Raw genomic sequence first — 17,539 nt, 5'->3', positions numbered from 1 at the left:
CCCCGCCGCCTCCTCCCTCCTTTCTTCCCTCTATCCCTCCATCCCCCGAAACCGCTCCCCGGGCGTTGTGGGTCGCGCAGCAAAACCGCATCTCGGTAACAAATGGTCACATTTTTATTGAAACGGTTTAAGACAGGGAGTACAAATGAATACAGAGTTAAAAACAGCCCCCGGGGGGAGCCTCGCAGTGCAAAAAAACCCAACAAACGATTCGTAGTATTATTTTTTCCAACTAATTAAAAAAAAAGACATTTAAAGGATTATTTTACCTAAAGCCAAAAGTATAAAAACACACATTTATAAATAAAGAAGGAGGGGATTTTGTCTTTGTCTAAGGGGTGAAGGAATGGGGTAGTGTTGGAGCACACGGGTCAGGAGGTGCCTGCCTGGTGCCTCGGCCACACACCAGGCATGCAGAGGGGACATGGCTTATTCCTAACGCTCCTGCCCCTGTCGGTTATCCCTACGGACATTATCCCTACGGACACAGCAGCCGCCGTGCTATTTACACAGGCGATCCGAAATACGGGATGTTCTGGTCCTTATGCGGAGAAGGAAGAACCTGCTCGCTCAGGGGCTGCGAGAACAACCTGTCTTTGTAATGAGGTTTGTGGCATGTAGTATCCTGGATGCTACACATCCGACGGGGTGGGGTGGGGGAGACACCGTATGCATGCATGAATTTACCAATGGTTTTTAAATACCTGTAATTTTTTTCCTTATATATAATTATATACATATTCTTTTTTCTTTAAAAAATTAGGTTTGTATGTTTCTACTCCCGGGAAGCAACGCGCCAATTCCTCTGAGTCACAATGGAGTCTGCAAAACGGGGGATCGAGGAGGGCGCTGCTGTAATGTCTGCCCCAGCCATCACCTGGGAGGTCCCATGGAATGGAGAGGACAACCTGAGAGAGGAGGTGGGAGAAACACAAGACTCCCAGACACACAGCTCCTGGGTGCCACGAGGGATGGGGAGGAGGAAGGTGTTACCTGCCTGCAGCCCCAAGTAAAACAAAGAGTGTGCCGCCTTCTCAGCTTGCAGCCCTTCCTACTGCACCAGTTCAAGAGAGCCCAAGAGTGAACCGAGGGTCCCACAGGCAAAGCAATACTATTTACAACATGGGAAATAAAAACCAAAACCCAAAACCAACAACTACTCTCATTTTGACCAGGAATGTTGGGTTGGAGGGGACAAAATATATGTAAAGAGGATAGGTAGGTCCAAATTACTTTTTCAGGCTTTATGTTAAACAGGTAACTCAACTCGATACGGATATCTGGTTGTGCCCAAGCTAACACCAACACAAACCAGTAAGAGGGAGAGACTCAAGTTTATTACCTCCTCCCACAAGCCTCTTCACTTCCCAGGCAGTTACCACTCAAGTCTTTCTCTACCTGGCCCAATGGACAGCCTGTGGTGAAACATATTCACAAGGTGCAACAAGATGTAACACATTTACGCTCTCTTTGTTCTGTAAACTAGAATTTTTAGTATTTCCTACTGCCAGCAATAGGAAGTTATCAGGGAAGAGTAAGTTGGATCTGTCTCAAATTATAAACAGCAACACTATATTCCTCACCCTTCCCAGTAACAAACTCGTAGCACCAGCATCTCCTTTACTACTTCTACTACTCAATTTGTAACATCCAAGCCTTGGGCAAAGAGCTCATAACTTTGCTGTTCAAGTAAAACTAGTTGCTTAGAGGACAAGCAGCGAAGAAACAAGAGACCCAAGAGGACATATTTAAAAACAAACCCCTTCCAATTCATTCTCCAATCACAGATCACCATCTCAGTCCTAAATCTACTTTCCTGAAGCCTTTCTGTACTAACTCTTTCACAGGTATTGGCCAAATGGTGTTTCTCAGGCCAAGACCACCTCTATTTCTACTCTATTTTCCTGAGTATCCTACATGTACTATTCTAATTTATTTTAAACTACACAACCTCCTCCAGCTGATCTACTTGCCCAACACTTCTCTTGCCATCATTCTGATCACATTTTACCTCTGGTTTCTCGTATGCAGCCATGACCCCAAGCAAAATCCATCCTAGGAAGCAAACCCCAGCTTAAAAATCAGATTTGCCTCACAAAACTCATTTCCAAGGAGCTTTATTTCATATCTCTATGTCAGCTCACTGGCTGTTGCTCTTTATCTTAATGGGAATTCCATTCTTGCCACTGGGTTTTCCATCTCATCTCTAACCCTTTTTGTCACTACCTCAAAGATTAAATAATAGAATGGAATAAAATTGCACAGGGAAGTAATATAAAAGACCCTCAAACCGTTATCACCAGTACCAAAAGATACCTGGGTTGAAGGGACTGCTATTTTACCTGAGTGTCTTGTGGCCCCAGTATAGCAAGCTATTTCCTGTATACTAGGACATATGTTCACAGTCTGAAAGTGAAGGAACTAATCACCTCAAAAGCAAGCTTGACTCATACTAACTCCATCACAGACCCAACATGACTGCCACCATACATTCCACTCGTGGCATCTCCAGCACACCTTTTCACTCTAGGAAACTGCCAGAAATCTCCTCTCTGTTTTTCAACTTGCTTTCCTTGGCAAAGCCTGCCTGTGCAAGAGAAGCTGCCCACAGGACCGAGCACACCAACTGATTCAGCACAGCGCGATGCTGAGACAGGACTAGAAAGCAACACTTTTAAAGTTTTAGTACAAGCCCATGGAAGGAAAGGTTAGCAAGAACACCTGAAACGTGATTACGCAGATTTAAATTACAGGCAGAAGGAGCTGGAAAGCTCTCAAAGTGCTCCTCATACTTCTGAGTCCTGTAGCACTCAGTAGTGGGGATCAGGCAGCAAACCTGTCAGGGGGAGAAGCGAAACCTGCAGCATATTCAGCCCTGGAGTTATTCTGAATCCTCCACTGGTCTGGCCAGCCTGGTATTAGAACAGGCTGCACTGTAGATTTCCAGTCACAGAAAGACAGAGAAGTCAACAGATCCCAGTTCCAAGTGCCACGGGGTTTCAAAGAGATGACAGCCAGAACAGTAAAATGAAAGAAAACTGCTTCAAGCCTGTAACCTGTGGAAGCAAGTGATGCCGTCTGGCTGCCTTCCACAGTCACTTCCACAGATGCTAGGAGACTCTCTCCCATGAAAGCGTATTGCTTGCATCAGTTTTATAAACTGGGATTACTGCCTTAAACTAAATACAGGTCAGACTGGAGATGGAGGAAGAAATAAATCATTTTGGGTATCTGTTGCTGTTGTGGAAAGGAGTGGGGCTAAGGGAGAAGGTGCTGAAGAATTTCATTGGTTTTAAATTATTTTTTCTCTTAGCTTATCATTGACCAAAAAAACACATCACTGGACAGTTTTAAGCCAGAACAAACACAAGTTAGCATGGGCTTAGAGAAGCTCCATAGGGTGAGAAGAGTATTGCACACACAAATGCAAGAAGGGAAGATTTTCTATTTCTCGGACCAAAAATTCTAAGCAAAGAGGCTGGGGGACAGGGAAATGGTCGTAATCACATCCTAAACTATCTTGTTCAAGGTTCTTGGGAAACCACTCTCTATGGGTAGTTGAAATAGCTTTACAAAAGATCTTGGGATGTACATATTCTCTTTTCCTAGAAAAGCCAGAAAAAAACCCATTTTCCTATCACAGTGGAATGAACAAATGGCATGGATGAGCCGCTGCAATGAAGATCTCTCAAATCCAGAGTTACACTGTAAAAGATGGAAACCAGCTTTTCCATGTCACTTCTCAATAAATAAATCATCCCAAATTTCCCAGTCATAACATCAAAGTCAATATCCAATTCCTATTCATGAAAGGTGGCTGAAACAAACGTCCATATTCATATCCAAATTCCATTTTTAAAATGGCTGCAGAAAACCCAGTCATGAAGTACCATCGTAACATCAAATTCCAGATTAAAAATACCACTACTGAATTCATCAATGAATCCCCAAAGCATGATCCAAGGGTTGCAGAGCCTTCCCCCAGAGGTGAATGCAGATAAAATACAGTGTGGGGACTGTCTTGAAACAAGAGAAAAGCAGACAGGGTCATCATGACAACAGGAGGATTATTCTAGATAACAAAACTGAGGCAGGAAAAGAAAGAACAGCAAGATAAGATTTAAGCAGAAAACAGTTCATTAATTGCACAGACACTCCAGCCTGTCTCCCTGTTGGGGGTTTATAATACAGAGATTGTTTCTCGCTGGGATACGGGAAAGGGATTGACAGTTTTTGTTAAAGGACAAAGATAATAGCCACAAATGTGACATAGAGCAACAGTCAGAAAAATAAATTAATAAATAAACCCATTAAAAGTCTGCTTCTTGATTCTCATGAAGCCTTGGAGAAGGGATTGGCTTCAACTGGACTCCTTTGTGTTTAGTCAGCAGTTCAGAATTTCTTGGATAAATTGTGTGGCACGTTTTCCTTAAGTGCCACCCAATCCTGACCTCCTGGCTATGAAGAAATTTCAAGGCAATTTCTCCAAACTCCTCTTTCAAGATTGTGTCTAGAGACAGGAAGTTGAAGACCACTGAGAGGAAAAAGTATTAAAATTGTGGCCAGCACATTGCTAAGAATTAGAGCAAGTCAGTTGTAGGGGTCTGAGGAAATCAATTTATAAAGGTCTCCCACCAGCCCTAGACCAGTGTGATGATAGCATCGGTCTGAAGCTCTCTCTGTGGTCCTCTTCTTTGCATATTCACAAACACCTGAAAGCCACCCCTCCTAGAGCTTTTTGTCCATGCGTCGTTCCACAGCTTGTAGCAACAGCTCCGAGTACTGTTCCAGCAAAGCTAGTGTCTGCTGATCTCCCAAACTCTTGGGACTTGGTAGATTGGCACCACATCCCTCATTCAGTGGGCTAGTGGTATCTTGTGGCTTTGTCAGTACCTCCTTAACCTTTGGAAGCTCTTCCTCTTCCTTCAGAGAGTCCAGTTCTTTCTTCATTGAGGAGAATGTTTCTGTCAGGAGGCCTGCTATTTTATCTTTGTCAGTAGAAGACTCTGTATCATTTAACACCTGAAAATAGAGAGGGAAAAGGAAATAAAACAATGTATTGAGCTTTAGGTAGAGTACCAAGCAAGCAGTTTCAGCCCTTTAGGGAACTGAAGCCATGAAGATTTGCAGACCACTCAAGCGTTTGTTTCTTCAACATTCAAGATTACAAATTTAAGCATAAAGCAGGACCTGCACCCAGTACTGCTAGTCACACAAAATCCAGAGGCATCACTCCAACAGGATAGATGGGAATAAATTTTCAGGTAGTGTTCCCCCTTATACTGGGCGTGAGGAGCTGCTACATTTCCCAGCTGCAGCACAGGGCAACAGTCTCCTTTTCTTCCTGCCTGCCGGACACAGCTGGTCACACAAACAGAGCAAGGTCAGAGGAGAGCTAATGCGAGTGCTAAGGCCAGAGCTGCACAGGACCACATGGCAGACACTCACTGTGGAAGTTTCCTGCTCATTACAAGAGGCTTGACAGATCGATGCTAAGCAAAGAAAGGAAAAGTTATGGTATTGCTTTGCATCTAACTCTGGTCTGACAGTGAGGGGACAGGTGAGTGGTTGCATGTTCCCTCTCACAGCTGGACTCCCATGGTATCACTCACTTGCTAATCCTTTTCCCAGGCATCAGAGACAGAGAATAGATGGGGATAATAAAACCTAAAGCTCCTGTAACATTTCATATCTCTGAAGCACTCTATAAATATTAACTAATTCCCTAATACCCCTTTGAAAAAGAGCATACTGTTCTCTTCAGTTAACAGATAGGCTAAACAGACTGAAAAGTAATGGATTTGCTCAGAGTACCATAGCAAGCCATTGGAAAATCCAACAGTCGGAAATCAGGACTTCCTGCCTCCCCAGGTCAAGCTTAAGGTGCAGTCCAGTGGACAACCAGGCAGCAGTCAAGAGAACACCTTGAGCCAGGAAGCACATAGATTCGATGCTTGTGGGCTGTAAAAGCCAAACCCCTCTAACAGCCCCTGTCTGCGGTCACTCACCATGCGGTAAAGATGAATGGCTTTGCGCATGCTGTCCTGGAGCTCTGATACCACGTGCTCACACTGCTCTACACTGATGCATGATCCTGTAGGGAAGGAAAAATAAAAACCCAAACTAAGGCACAGACACACCCTAATATCCAATCTCACAGTTGGGTACAAAACCTTTTTTTTTGTTTAATATATATATTTCAAAGACCATGTGCACACACTTCTCATTCAATTTATAGGGCTGGTTTGAGCCAATCATTAAACAGGCAAGTTCTACATAAACTTTCCTTCATACCTAAAGATGCTGCTTGTTTCAAACATTGCTATTTTTCCAGTCTTTATAGCCTCTCCAAAGTGAGCAATGGTTTTTGTCAGATCACATATTTCTGTTACAGTCAAGGACAGTCACAGATCACCCATGCCATTCTCAATTAGAATTCAAATCAACTTTGAATAAAGGCTTCAGTGGCAAAAGGGACTGACCTGAGAAGCCTCTAATTTAGCCTCCACCTAGTCAAAAATCTCCGTGCTTTCCCTCATCTATTCTCCACATAGGTACAACTAAGTGTACCACACAGTATACAACTAAGTGCTGAAGATGAAGGATTATGCTGAATTATTACAGTGTTCTCTAGTGAGGACTGAGGTCCAGAGGCATGCTGACAAACAAATTCAGTCATAACAGAATCACGTTTCTGAGCAACCCAGAATATGCACTGCTGATACACTGTAATTCAAAGATGAAAAATAAAAGCAAGCCCAAAAGGACACCACCTTCTGCCTACCCCCACCGGATATTATCCCCAAAACATCATTTGAAGGCCTGAAACGTTTAACAAAATGAACGCTTTCATGAGTTAAACCACAAACAAAGACACAGACACACACATAATCTGCAGTTAACTTCACTTTGCAAAGGCCTCGACAAAGGCCATTCGACTCCCTTTAGTTACCTAAAACCAAAACTTGGTCACATTAGCACTATTATTTCTGCAATTCTAAGAACATGGTCTTTGAACAGGCTGGAGGGGATCTTCGCTAGTTTTATGAATACATCTAGATGTATAAACAAATATAGCTAGAAGCACATCTATTTATACATAAATAAACACATATAGAAGAACAAAGGGGCATGAACAAATCCTTCCATCTGCATTTTTTGTTCCCAAATCACACAACCTTGTAGAGCTTGAGCACAGTGAGCTTCAGTGCAGTCCAAGATTCTTGCCTTTTTTCACCCTTTCTTCTTTCTGTCCCCCCTCCTCCCCTCCTTTTGTTTTAAACCCAGCTGTTTCTTCTCATGATCATTTCTGGATTTCTCCTCTGATTATGCTGGTCTCCAGCTCTGTGAGCTGCCAGGTCACAAACATAACATAAATGTGTGAGTAACGGGTGCTTTCTGCCTCTTCGGTGTGCACAGCAGAGCTCTTCAGAAACCAGCAGAGAATATTAAACACAACAACAGTATTAGCACATCTACAGCATTTTAAGTTTAGATGTCAAAATGCTTTAATAAAAACAATTAAGTCTCTTTATCTGCTGCTGTTACACAGGCAGGAAAATGGAAGGACAGAAAAATTAAGTGGAAACCCAAAGGCACAGAGCAAGTCCGAAGCAGAACAGGTCTCTCTCAACCCTACAGTTCTAAACTGCTATACTACGATCCACAGAAGCCACAGCTGAAGTTTCAGATGCCCTCGCTGTTCTACAGAGCAGCTACACTATGGTGTAAGAACAGCGGGTCCCTCAGACAAAACATCACATTTCCTGTTCTACATGAGAGTGTTTCAAACTTAGGGCAATTTTGACCTCTAGAAACACAAAATGAAAAATAACAGGGCATGAAACCCACATTATCCTTCTGCAGTGCTTCAGTGCAGAAATACTGTGCTTAACCATGGCAATGAATGGTGGAGCAGCCTGGCACCACAGAAAGTAATCGATCAGGGGATTACAGAGGTATCCCTTCTCAGATATGAGTAAGAACAACATGGCAAAAGGGATTTAAACTGTGCTCTGTATAGCCCCTGAAGGTATAAGATATCAGTGCAGTGCTTAACATTCAGCTTCCTACTGCACGACTCAGCTCAGTGTTTCAGGAAGGTGTATTTCCAAAAGAAAAACCTCTGGTGGTTTCTCTGCCACTGGAGGTTTTCCTGCCTTGGAGGGCAGGATTTTTGCTTCAGTTTGAAGTTACCTGATAGTTTTCCTTTGATGGAAGTACTTTAAAACAGAGACTGCAACAGAGCTGAGAGCTGTTCCCAGCAGGTAAAACAGTTCTCCAAACTGGATATAATTCAGAAATTAAACCATGTTCTTTATGCTCAAAGCCAAAGTCTAGGCCTGCACACGTGTTGTATACCCAGTCTACAGACATTCTTCAAAGCACAGTAATAGCAGCACAGAGACCTCCTCACTCTCACAGGTCGCTACAGCAAGGAACTCACCTTGGTTAAGCCCTACCTTATGCAAGACAATTGTATGCAAACCCTTCTGAAGCCTGCACACTTGCACATTAACAAAGTAAAGCCTGAGCTGCCTGGCACAGCTTCACTGCCGCTATTATCTGTGCTTGCTAGGTTCAGCTAGCACATGTTGGCCTGCACCTTCATCTGCTGGTCAGACATGCTCTGAGAGGGGCACAGGAGATGGGGATTCCCCAGCACATCAGCTTTTAGCATTGACAAGAAAGAGATTTGAGTCCCTACAGGTTAATTGTACGACTGCAAACATGAGCGAGCTGAGGTCTACAAAACCTCAGCTTTTCAGAGGTTCAGACCTAAGACCCAAAGAAAATGGAAATTAAAGACTGAGAAAAAGATGTCAGGTTGAAGAAGTGTCTCACCATTGAGGGTATGGCTTATGGAACGAGACAGGTGCAGACAGGACGAGACAGGCCAGAAGCTGGACGTAAAGAAATGTGATGGGATCGTGAGGCGGTTCACAAAGACAGGAGACAGAAGGGGGAAGATAAGAGATGGGTATCCATGCACACCTGAGACCTGTGCCGAGGCAGTTAGAGGTGTAGGAGACCTTGGCCTGATGGGGTCTAGTGGGCACAGTCCAGGCTGGTTGTCCAGCACACAGGCGATGCCGGTGATCCGCTCCCTGCTCCTGGGCAGTGTGCCCTCAGGAGATTTTGGGTGCTGGCACTCTGATAGCTCCCTCAGTTTTAGATTAGTGACCCCTGGCTCATCTTGGCAACCTGTCCTTGAGGCTGGACTCTCCACTGGGCTCTCCTTAGTAGGTCCTGTTGAGACCTCTCTGCCAGGAACCAGAGGCCCAGCAGTTTGGTTCTCCTTCTTGGAGGCTCGGATCTCAGGAAAAGAGGGTTTCTTTTTACAGGCCCCAGCAGGTGACTGTGGAGACTGTGGCTCAAGCAGGGTTTTTGTTTTAGTAGTGGGTGAGAAGGAGGCCAGTGTGGGTCTATCAGGCAATGGCTTGGGAATGTCAAGAATCAGATGTGCTCGGTTTGATGATGCCAATTTGCTGTGGAAGGACTTGGGAGATGAGCAGTTCACAACTGGCTGAAGTGCTGGCTTCACTGGAACGTTTTCTTTCACTGCTAGCTTCGTCTTCTCAGCATCTGCCGTGGAACTAAGCTGTGTCTTCTCTGCCACTGGAGGGCTAGTTCTCCCATCTGCCAACATTTCAGTGGAGTAACCAAGGTACAGATTTTCCCCTACAGATATACTCCTTGACATCTTAGCCCGGAAGCTGGTTGTGGGGTTCATATAGGACTTGGGTTTTGCAGCCCTGACATCTTTGGCCAGCAGAGCACCAGGTCCATCCATCTTCAACATACTGGCTGATAACACCCTGCAATTGTTAGGTCTGGGATCCTTCTCAACCACCAAAAGAGTCTGAGGACGCTGCTTGGCAGAGGATATCACTCCAGGACCCTTATCTGTGAAAATTAAACAGACAAACATACCAAAAAGAGACAAGAGCCTGCAGTGAATTCCAAAATCGGAAAGTAACAGAGCTGCTCCGGCCTCAGCTCAGCCCCTGGGAGAGGTGTACAGAACCACTGCCGCAGGTTAATATCACCCAGCCTTAACAGCTTTCTTTGTTGCCCTGCTTACACACTGCTGCTTACCTGATGAGACACTTGTTCTTAAAGTTTATGGCCAGAAGACCTCAGACCACTGTGACCATTAACTGAGAGGCCAGAGGAAGCAGGCAAAAACTTACTTATGATGCTGTGGTGATAAGGTTTGTTTTTTATTTAAAACAAACTGAGTGCTTATTGATGGTTCCTGAGTTGGTTGTTTCAAAAGTGGAGCTCTTTCATACAGAGGGCATGGAGACAGTAAGCTCCCTGTTACTGTCTCCTCCTTCCCTTTTGCTTCCCTACTGTCTTTCTCTCCTCCCTACCCTGGGGAGGTTCAGTGTTGGCCTGGAGCAACCCCCCACAGCAAGAGACAATTTCTTTACACATAGTTCATATCACTCTTGGCATTGCTCCTCTTGCAGCTACCAGAAAAATATCAGAGACCGATAATTAGGAGAACAGCATCTGCATTACAAATTAAAAATATCTTCCCAAGACAGGCTAATAGAAGACTCTAAAAGCCTGTCGCTCAGAATGCAGAAAGACACAAGCTTCAATTAAATCTCTACTCAAGCCCAAATCTCCCCATTTCATTCTCAGGTTTAGACCACCATCCCAACCTGTGTCCTTACCCTCATGAACGAGGTCATGAACTGACTGCGCCTTTCTCATCACTGCATTCACAGGGCCTTCTGGAAACGATGCAGTAACCCGTCCAGGAGCCATACCAGCTCTGCTGGCCTCCAAAGCTGACCTCCGTTTTTTCTGGCCATAAACAGCCCGACTTAAATTTACACTCTCCGACAGCTGGTTGTTCTCCAAAGCATCACCAGGGTGGTTGCTGCCATTTTTCAACAAGTTTTCTGGTGTAAAATGATTGGTCTGGGTTGGCAGCTCGATGGGCTTTGAATCCAGTATCAGATTTGACGAAGAGAGTGACAATCGTCTAGAGAACATGATAAAGAAAATCCAGTTAAAACAAGTATATTGCCCTGGACAAACATGCACACACACATTAAGCCAGTTTCTCTGGGATAAAGAGCCCTTCCCTATCTGTTTGGTTTGGAGGGGTTTTTAAGTCAAAAATGCCCTAGTCTGTTACCATTTTATTCTACTCAGCCCTGGAAGCACTGGTGTTCAGGCATTTGACCTAAGGCTGCACAATCACATATAGTATTGGGTCACTGTTTCCGGGGAGGACACTGTAAAAAGGTGAAGGCAAAAAAGAACGAAAAATTCCAGGCAGAGGGAAGACTGGGTAAAGTCAGGTCAGGTCTCTTAGCTCAGCTTACTAACAATTAAACCTTTTCAATCCTAAGATTACCTAAGAGGAAGTAATTATGCTTTCCTAACATTATGAAAGCATAATTACCAGGAAAGCTGGTCAGTATTTTCAAGAGGAAAGCCTAATTTCCTCTTCCTCTCCACTTCAGACAAGCACAGTGGGCTTACTTCAGAAAGGAAGCAACTTTCAATTCGGCATGTTTGAACAGCTGAAGAGATTAAAAGCCCAGAGGTTTTTATAACATAAAACTACCTCTCTTGTTACATCTCTAGAGCACCAGTGACTACCTTTGCTCACCACTGCAACTCTCCAGAAGCTTACACAATAACTATCCACTGGCTTTCTTCCCAAACATACATAAGGTCCCAACACAAGACAGACTAAGAGGCACTTCTGACAGCAGCAACAGCAGCTGAATACAGCAACGAGAAAAAAAATTCCCTAACATGGTGAATCCAGACACAGCTGGTGAACCATAGATGTACTCAAATCTGCTCAGTCCTATACAATGAAATTACTTTGAGCTGAGATCTCAGGTTGTAATTTTAGGGGAATAAAGCAGTGTTTGTTTAAAACATTTATGAACACAAATCAAAGTATTTATCCCATTTCTTGTTTGCTTCTTTTTGTTTCTTTGTTTTGTTAGGATTCTTTTTAAACAAGGGAAACAGCTTGGAGAGGCCTTTGGGGGTGTTTTAGGGTTGAGGTTTTATTGGAAGAATAATAGCCCCATGGGGCTATTATGAGACACCAGAGCACTCTGTGAAGGCATGGAACTGAGAAACAAAGCTGAGTAAGAAAGGACTGCAAGACAAAGGCAAAGTTGACAAGCCTACTTTCATTGTCCAAGCTGAATGAAATGCAAAAGAATAAACAGAGCATAAACAGTGAAGAGTAAATTAGATTATGAGCAATTCCTCCACCTTAATCAATCCAGGCATTAATCATGAAACAATTAAGTACATTGTTGAAAGAGGAAAAAGGACAAAACAGCATTGCTGTAGGAAGAAACAGAACAGCTGAAGTGACACAGGATGGCCTGTCCAAATCACAAGGGTCTGCAGCCAGCCTGCCAGGTGCTCTGCTAACACTTTTCTGGGCATAGGCACACCAAAGGCAGAAGTTTGTTCAACTATTTTGACGCAGGGCCTAGCATAAGACCTACTCACATTAGTAAAAATAGACAGACAGAAACACTCAAAACAAGCAGAGCCATACCTGAGAGCCGGGGACTGGGAAAGAAAGCGAGAGGAAATGCTGAGGTTTTCACTTCTTTCCAGATTCCTACATGAACCACCTACAATTTTGGTTAAAGGGGAGAAAAAAGGGAGCAGTTTAGTTACAGAACAAACATTCTGACACATGCATTTTCTTATTGCAGAGACTAGCAAATGTTCCCCCATATCCAAGGGCATTTTTTGAGCTAAAACCACAGAGAATGAAAATATTTCATTGCCTTTGCCTTTTCTCTTCTACTTAGATTACTGTGCCTTAAACTGCTACTCTCCCTAAGGGTACGCCTCCTCCTTTTTCGCTTCCCTTTGTGTCCTATCCTGCCTGCAGGACTGCGAAGAGCTGGCATGAAGCAGAAAACAAACCAATCAAAAGAGGAAAATAAATTAAAAATTAAGCAGAAACCAGACAACTCACATAGATATTGCTGTCTGCAACCATTATCAACTCTAAAAAGATACGCTTTGTGCTGGAGTTGGTCGATAAAGACTAACCAGCTTCTTTGCCACTCTGATGTCTCCTCTCATTCCCTCCCTCCACCCAGCATTTCAGCCTTTTCTTTTGTGACATTTGTTATGCCTCAACAGACCACTAGAGGCCACTGCATGTCACCTATGGGGGGGGTGAACACACAGTTAATACCTTCATACACGGCAGGAAAAACTAGTCCAGGACCAAGAGAACGTTTCTTCAGGATTCCAGGGACAATCCTTAACCCAAACTGACACAGACCCCAATCTCATCCACACAGACTTACACACAGACCGATGGAGTTAACAGATGTCACTTTTCTTTGGGCCTCTCTACACTGGCTCCCCATTTTTGCCCTCTCGTACACACAGCCACAAAAAAGCCTGGCAGAACTTATAGCCTCGTTTGATTTAGACAGGGGACAAATATGGAATGCCATCCCAAATTTCCCCCACCGAGCAGAGAGCTGTACCTTTTCCACCAGTGCTGCCCAGGGTCCCAAAATGCTCCTTGAGGAACTTTTCCTGATCAGGTATCTGGGGGATATCTCCCTCTGGCATGCTCGTACTCACGTCCTCCTCTCCTTCCTCTCCCTCCAGGTCTGAGATGCCGTCCACACTGAGCGGCTCAGTGCTTTCAGAATCTGGGAAAAGGCAAAACACCTCAGTGCTGTAACAGCATGATCACAGTAGAATTAGCCAGGTTAAAAAACAAAACCAAAACCCAAACATTCAGCAAAGATGCTAAATCAAACCTAGAATGTTAAAGCAAATGTCAGTCAGCATTAAGTGTAATTCTCTAATCTACGATATTCCACAAACAGTACAGCCTATGGGATAATCAATACTAAACCTGCCTCCGTACCTAGGTTACGTAAAAGAAAGCCAAAGGTGCACGAGGGTAGTGCACTTTAACCAACTCCTGCTTCAACAGTGGCTTCACTGAAGTGCCTGTTGAAATGCACCTGAATCTTTATAGCAATACTAGCAAGATTAATAGGAGTGTGACCTCAGTTCAGCTCTTTAAGAGGATTAAGTATTACAGATCAGGATAGAAACTGATGAACATTGCACAGAGCCACCCCAGCAAGGTCCTGAAGTGTTCAACATCATGTATAAATACACTTATAATGTCTTTGCATCTTACCTTCATTTGGATGGTCTGGGCTGGACAGACGACTGCTGCTGTAATCTACAGAGCAGGCACTGTCAGGACTGTGTTTGTCCGGGCATCCATTACTGTGATAACCTCTATTTAGCTTCCCGTGGGGCAGTGCTTTTACCTGGAACTCACTACAAAAGAGACGGGAAAGATACAGCACTGGAAGACATATTTGTTTTACATGTAAAGCAGCATATTCTAACTTTAATAAGGCCTTACCTGTGTTAATAACACCTTTGACTACAAAAGTAAGGCTTTTAAAGAGAAAAAGAAGTTGATTTCTCTCATCATTACACAGTATGCTTTTGCATTTCATTAAGCTTGGACAGTGAAGTCTCAAGAGGACTGTCTGACTTTCTGGGTGTTGTCAGTTTCCCATGATTACCAGGCACCAGCACAGCACTGCCCTGGCTTTATTTCCAGCACAGGTGAGGAATGAATAATAGAAGTCTCTGTAATGAAAAAGGGACTAAAACCAGGCCTATACCTGCATGAGACAAACTCCAGTTTGCTACAGATTTGAGGCCAAATATATTATTTTTTCCATGTATATGACCTGCTTCTTTGGGCAACTTCTGTGTTGCAAAATAGAGAAGATTGTGCGTTTGAGCAAGACTAATTTACTGAAGAAGGTCATAGAAAAACACAGTGTTGTAGGACAGGGTTCCTGATTTCTGTTGTGATTTCATGAGTCTCATTTTGCCAAATGACACCAGCAGCATTCTTTGCCTGATACCTGTGGACTTCAGTTTTTCACTTTATGAAATCCTTTGGTTTCAGATGTACTTCAATGCAAGGTAGGATGCAGAAGTCACGCAATGGAATTGAATGGCAATTATCCCTCCCAGCTTGCAAACTCTGTATACATTGAGATATGTTCAGTCTGCATCCAACACCTCCAGAGGACCTCCCTTTCTTACACAACAGAGCAGCACACGGGTCTGCTCTGTCCAAATGTTATCATAACAGAATTAAAGATGTAAATAAAGAGAAACTGGGAGGAGCGTAGCAGCTTCAGCTGCAAAATCCTGGCATGCACTCTTGCATAAAAGCCTGTCTAAAGCTGTCAGCCCACTCTTTGTAACAGATCAGGAGGAGACAGGGGAAATTAAACAGCAATTCGCATCAGGTTAAGAGGGGAAGGGAAGATTAAAATTCAGGGAAGGAAAAAAAAATGGAGCACAGGAAGAAACAGGAAATTAAGTGAGGTAAAACTAAACCAGAAGAAACAGCAGAGGAATTAAAAAGGTCTCCACTGTCTCCAGTGTCCTTTTCAATTCCATCTATCTCATGGAAGTCGTTCTATTTCCCCCAAAAGGGTCATCACATAATACATTTGTTAAATTCTTGCCCAATTAAGTTTGAAATTCTCATGAGTAAGTGTCCTGTCAGTTCTCCTGAGCAGACATTTCACTGCCATGGACATATCACTGTTGGGTTGTTTTCCAGCTTCCAAGTTTTCCCTTGCTTATTTCAACCCAGATAAGGGAGAATGCAAAAAGACTGCTCCAAGTTGTTTATTCAACAAAAAAACTTGGAGGAAGCTACTAATGTGCAGTTTCCTCAGAGGAAAGATTATTTTAATGGTGTCTTCTCAGTTTCAGATTCCTTTAGCATCCGGCTGGCATAAAGCTTTCAACTAAACATGCCCGGCATCAATCAGGCAGTAAGTCAACTCACCCAAGTTACCACACAAGCTGCGAGCAAACTAAAACAGAAGCATCTAAGCCATGCACAGCAGAGAGCTTATTTTTAACCTGCTAGGGTCTGTGGGATGGATTTCATCTTGCTCAGGGTAGATTACACATTCCTCACTCTCAGAAGGTTCCAGTTCCTGAGAGAAAATCCCCTCCTCACAGGACACAAGCCGAATCACTTGGGGTCGCACACAAGACCGGTTGTCTTGGGGAGGTACTGAGCTGCCAACCTGGTTTAAAAAGAGAGAAAATGGGTATTAACAGCTCTTTTCCTTAAGTCAGCAAATGCTGTGCAGAGGCAGAAAGCAGGCATTACAGCACAGAATATCATCAGAAATCTGAGATCAGCAAACACAGCACTCCTATGACTTTCCTGTTCCTTATTTACTGAACTTGACAGACTACTGCTGTAGTTTCCTGTTTTGTTTCCTGTTTGCAATCCCCTAAAATTCTTTGGTAAAGTACTGGACTCCCTATCTCTCTTCGACGACACATCAGGAGTACAAGCCATGTGGCAGGAGGTTCTTCCATTACCTTTTATAGGCTGATCAGACACAGTCCAGAGAAACCTGTGTGCCACGGCAGAAAACCACCGATTTACTGCATGCAACAAGCCCAACCCTCTTCTCAGCCACCCAGTTGTAAAGGAAGCAAAAATTCTAATGAAGTTAGGCACCAGGACAGATTGCTACTGGAAAACAGGCATTAGCTTCCTGAAGTATGAGCACACATTACTTGCTGTGATCCATTGACACAAAGATTAAAGAGAACTTAATCTAGCACAGCCCACAGCTAAGGGCATCATATGAGCCACATTTCAGTGGCTACTGGAGTCAAGAAACTGCACCTCAGCAGAGTGAGCTAACAGGTAATCAGGGACACATCCGTAATTCTGAGCTCAGCTCCTCAGCTTCTTTTTGCCATAAATAATCAAAGAGCTAAAGGAAAACATGAGGGCTTCCCTGCCATTGGAAAGAAACCTTGGTCCTATATGGGCTCTGCTATAAGATGGCAGTCACACACTGCAGGAGTACTAATTACAACAGATTTACTTAAACAAGCTTCTCTGAAGGTATTTAGAGCCACCTCTAATGATATGAAGAATGTCATCAGGTAGTAATATATGTAGGTAACAATAAATAGAGGCAGGACAGATGCGCTCAAAGTCAAGTCACCTCCTCAGAGTCGTAATGCCCTTACTTTGTTGATGTGCACAGGAAGATCTGCCTGCTCTTCTCTGTCATCCCCATTGCTGTTCTGAGACAGCGAGTCTCGACTTGGAGAACGGGAAACAGAGAAAGACTCCAACTGACGCAAGTCAAGCATGGATTTCACAGTCATCTCTATGTTGCTGGTTGGCTGGGACCAGCGCCCACGCTGCCGGGGCATCTTGCTCATCGGTGCCTCCGAGCGCTGGATTGCTGCTATCTCTTTGGCCTGAAGGAAATTCAAAGACAGTCTGAGGGATGGAGCTTTCTGCTTACGGAATGGCAGGAGAGAAAAAACAAGACCCACAGAAAGACACAGTTATGTCCATCTCCATAAAAGACCCAAAGCTGTCTGTGAGGCAGCTTAAACTTCCTCCCTTCATCACAAAGGATCAAGTAAAGATGATACTTTTGTTGCTCCTTCTTGTATA

General features: G+C 43.9%; 1 protein-coding gene across 5 annotated transcripts in view; it reads right to left on the bottom strand.

Moving 5' to 3' along the window:
• Positions 1-92: 92 nt before the first annotated feature.
• The window catches only part of MAPKBP1 (mitogen-activated protein kinase binding protein 1), a 101,804-nt gene continuing 84,357 nt past the window's right edge, over positions 93-17,539 (bottom strand). For 4 of the 5 annotated variants that reach the window (XM_030482737.1, XM_030482740.1, XM_030482738.2 and 1 more), the window contains 9 exons: positions 17,101-17,337; positions 15,961-16,130; positions 14,189-14,334; positions 13,515-13,685; positions 12,557-12,635; positions 10,686-10,999; positions 8,995-9,906; positions 6,009-6,094; positions 93-5,022 (listed from right to left, as the gene is read on the bottom strand). In XM_030482737.1, the coding sequence (XP_030338597.1) occupies positions 4,729-5,022; positions 6,009-6,094; positions 8,995-9,906; positions 10,686-10,999; positions 12,557-12,635; positions 13,515-13,685; positions 14,189-14,334; positions 15,961-16,130; positions 17,101-17,337 (2,409 nt within the window). In that variant the 3' untranslated portion in view covers positions 93-4,728. The remainder of the gene's footprint in view (positions 5,023-6,008; positions 6,095-8,994; positions 9,907-10,685; positions 11,000-12,556; positions 12,636-13,514; positions 13,686-14,188; positions 14,335-15,960; positions 16,131-17,100; positions 17,338-17,539) is intronic. The other variant, XM_030482741.1, reaches the window with a different exon arrangement.

This window comes from Strigops habroptila, chromosome 4, assembly GCF_004027225.2.
Source record: "Strigops habroptila isolate Jane chromosome 4, bStrHab1.2.pri, whole genome shotgun sequence".
Classification (NCBI taxonomy): domain Eukaryota; kingdom Metazoa; phylum Chordata; class Aves; order Psittaciformes; family Psittacidae; genus Strigops; species Strigops habroptila.
The sequence above is the reverse complement of the archived record's forward strand: the minus strand, read 5'-3'. Positions and strand labels throughout refer to the sequence as shown.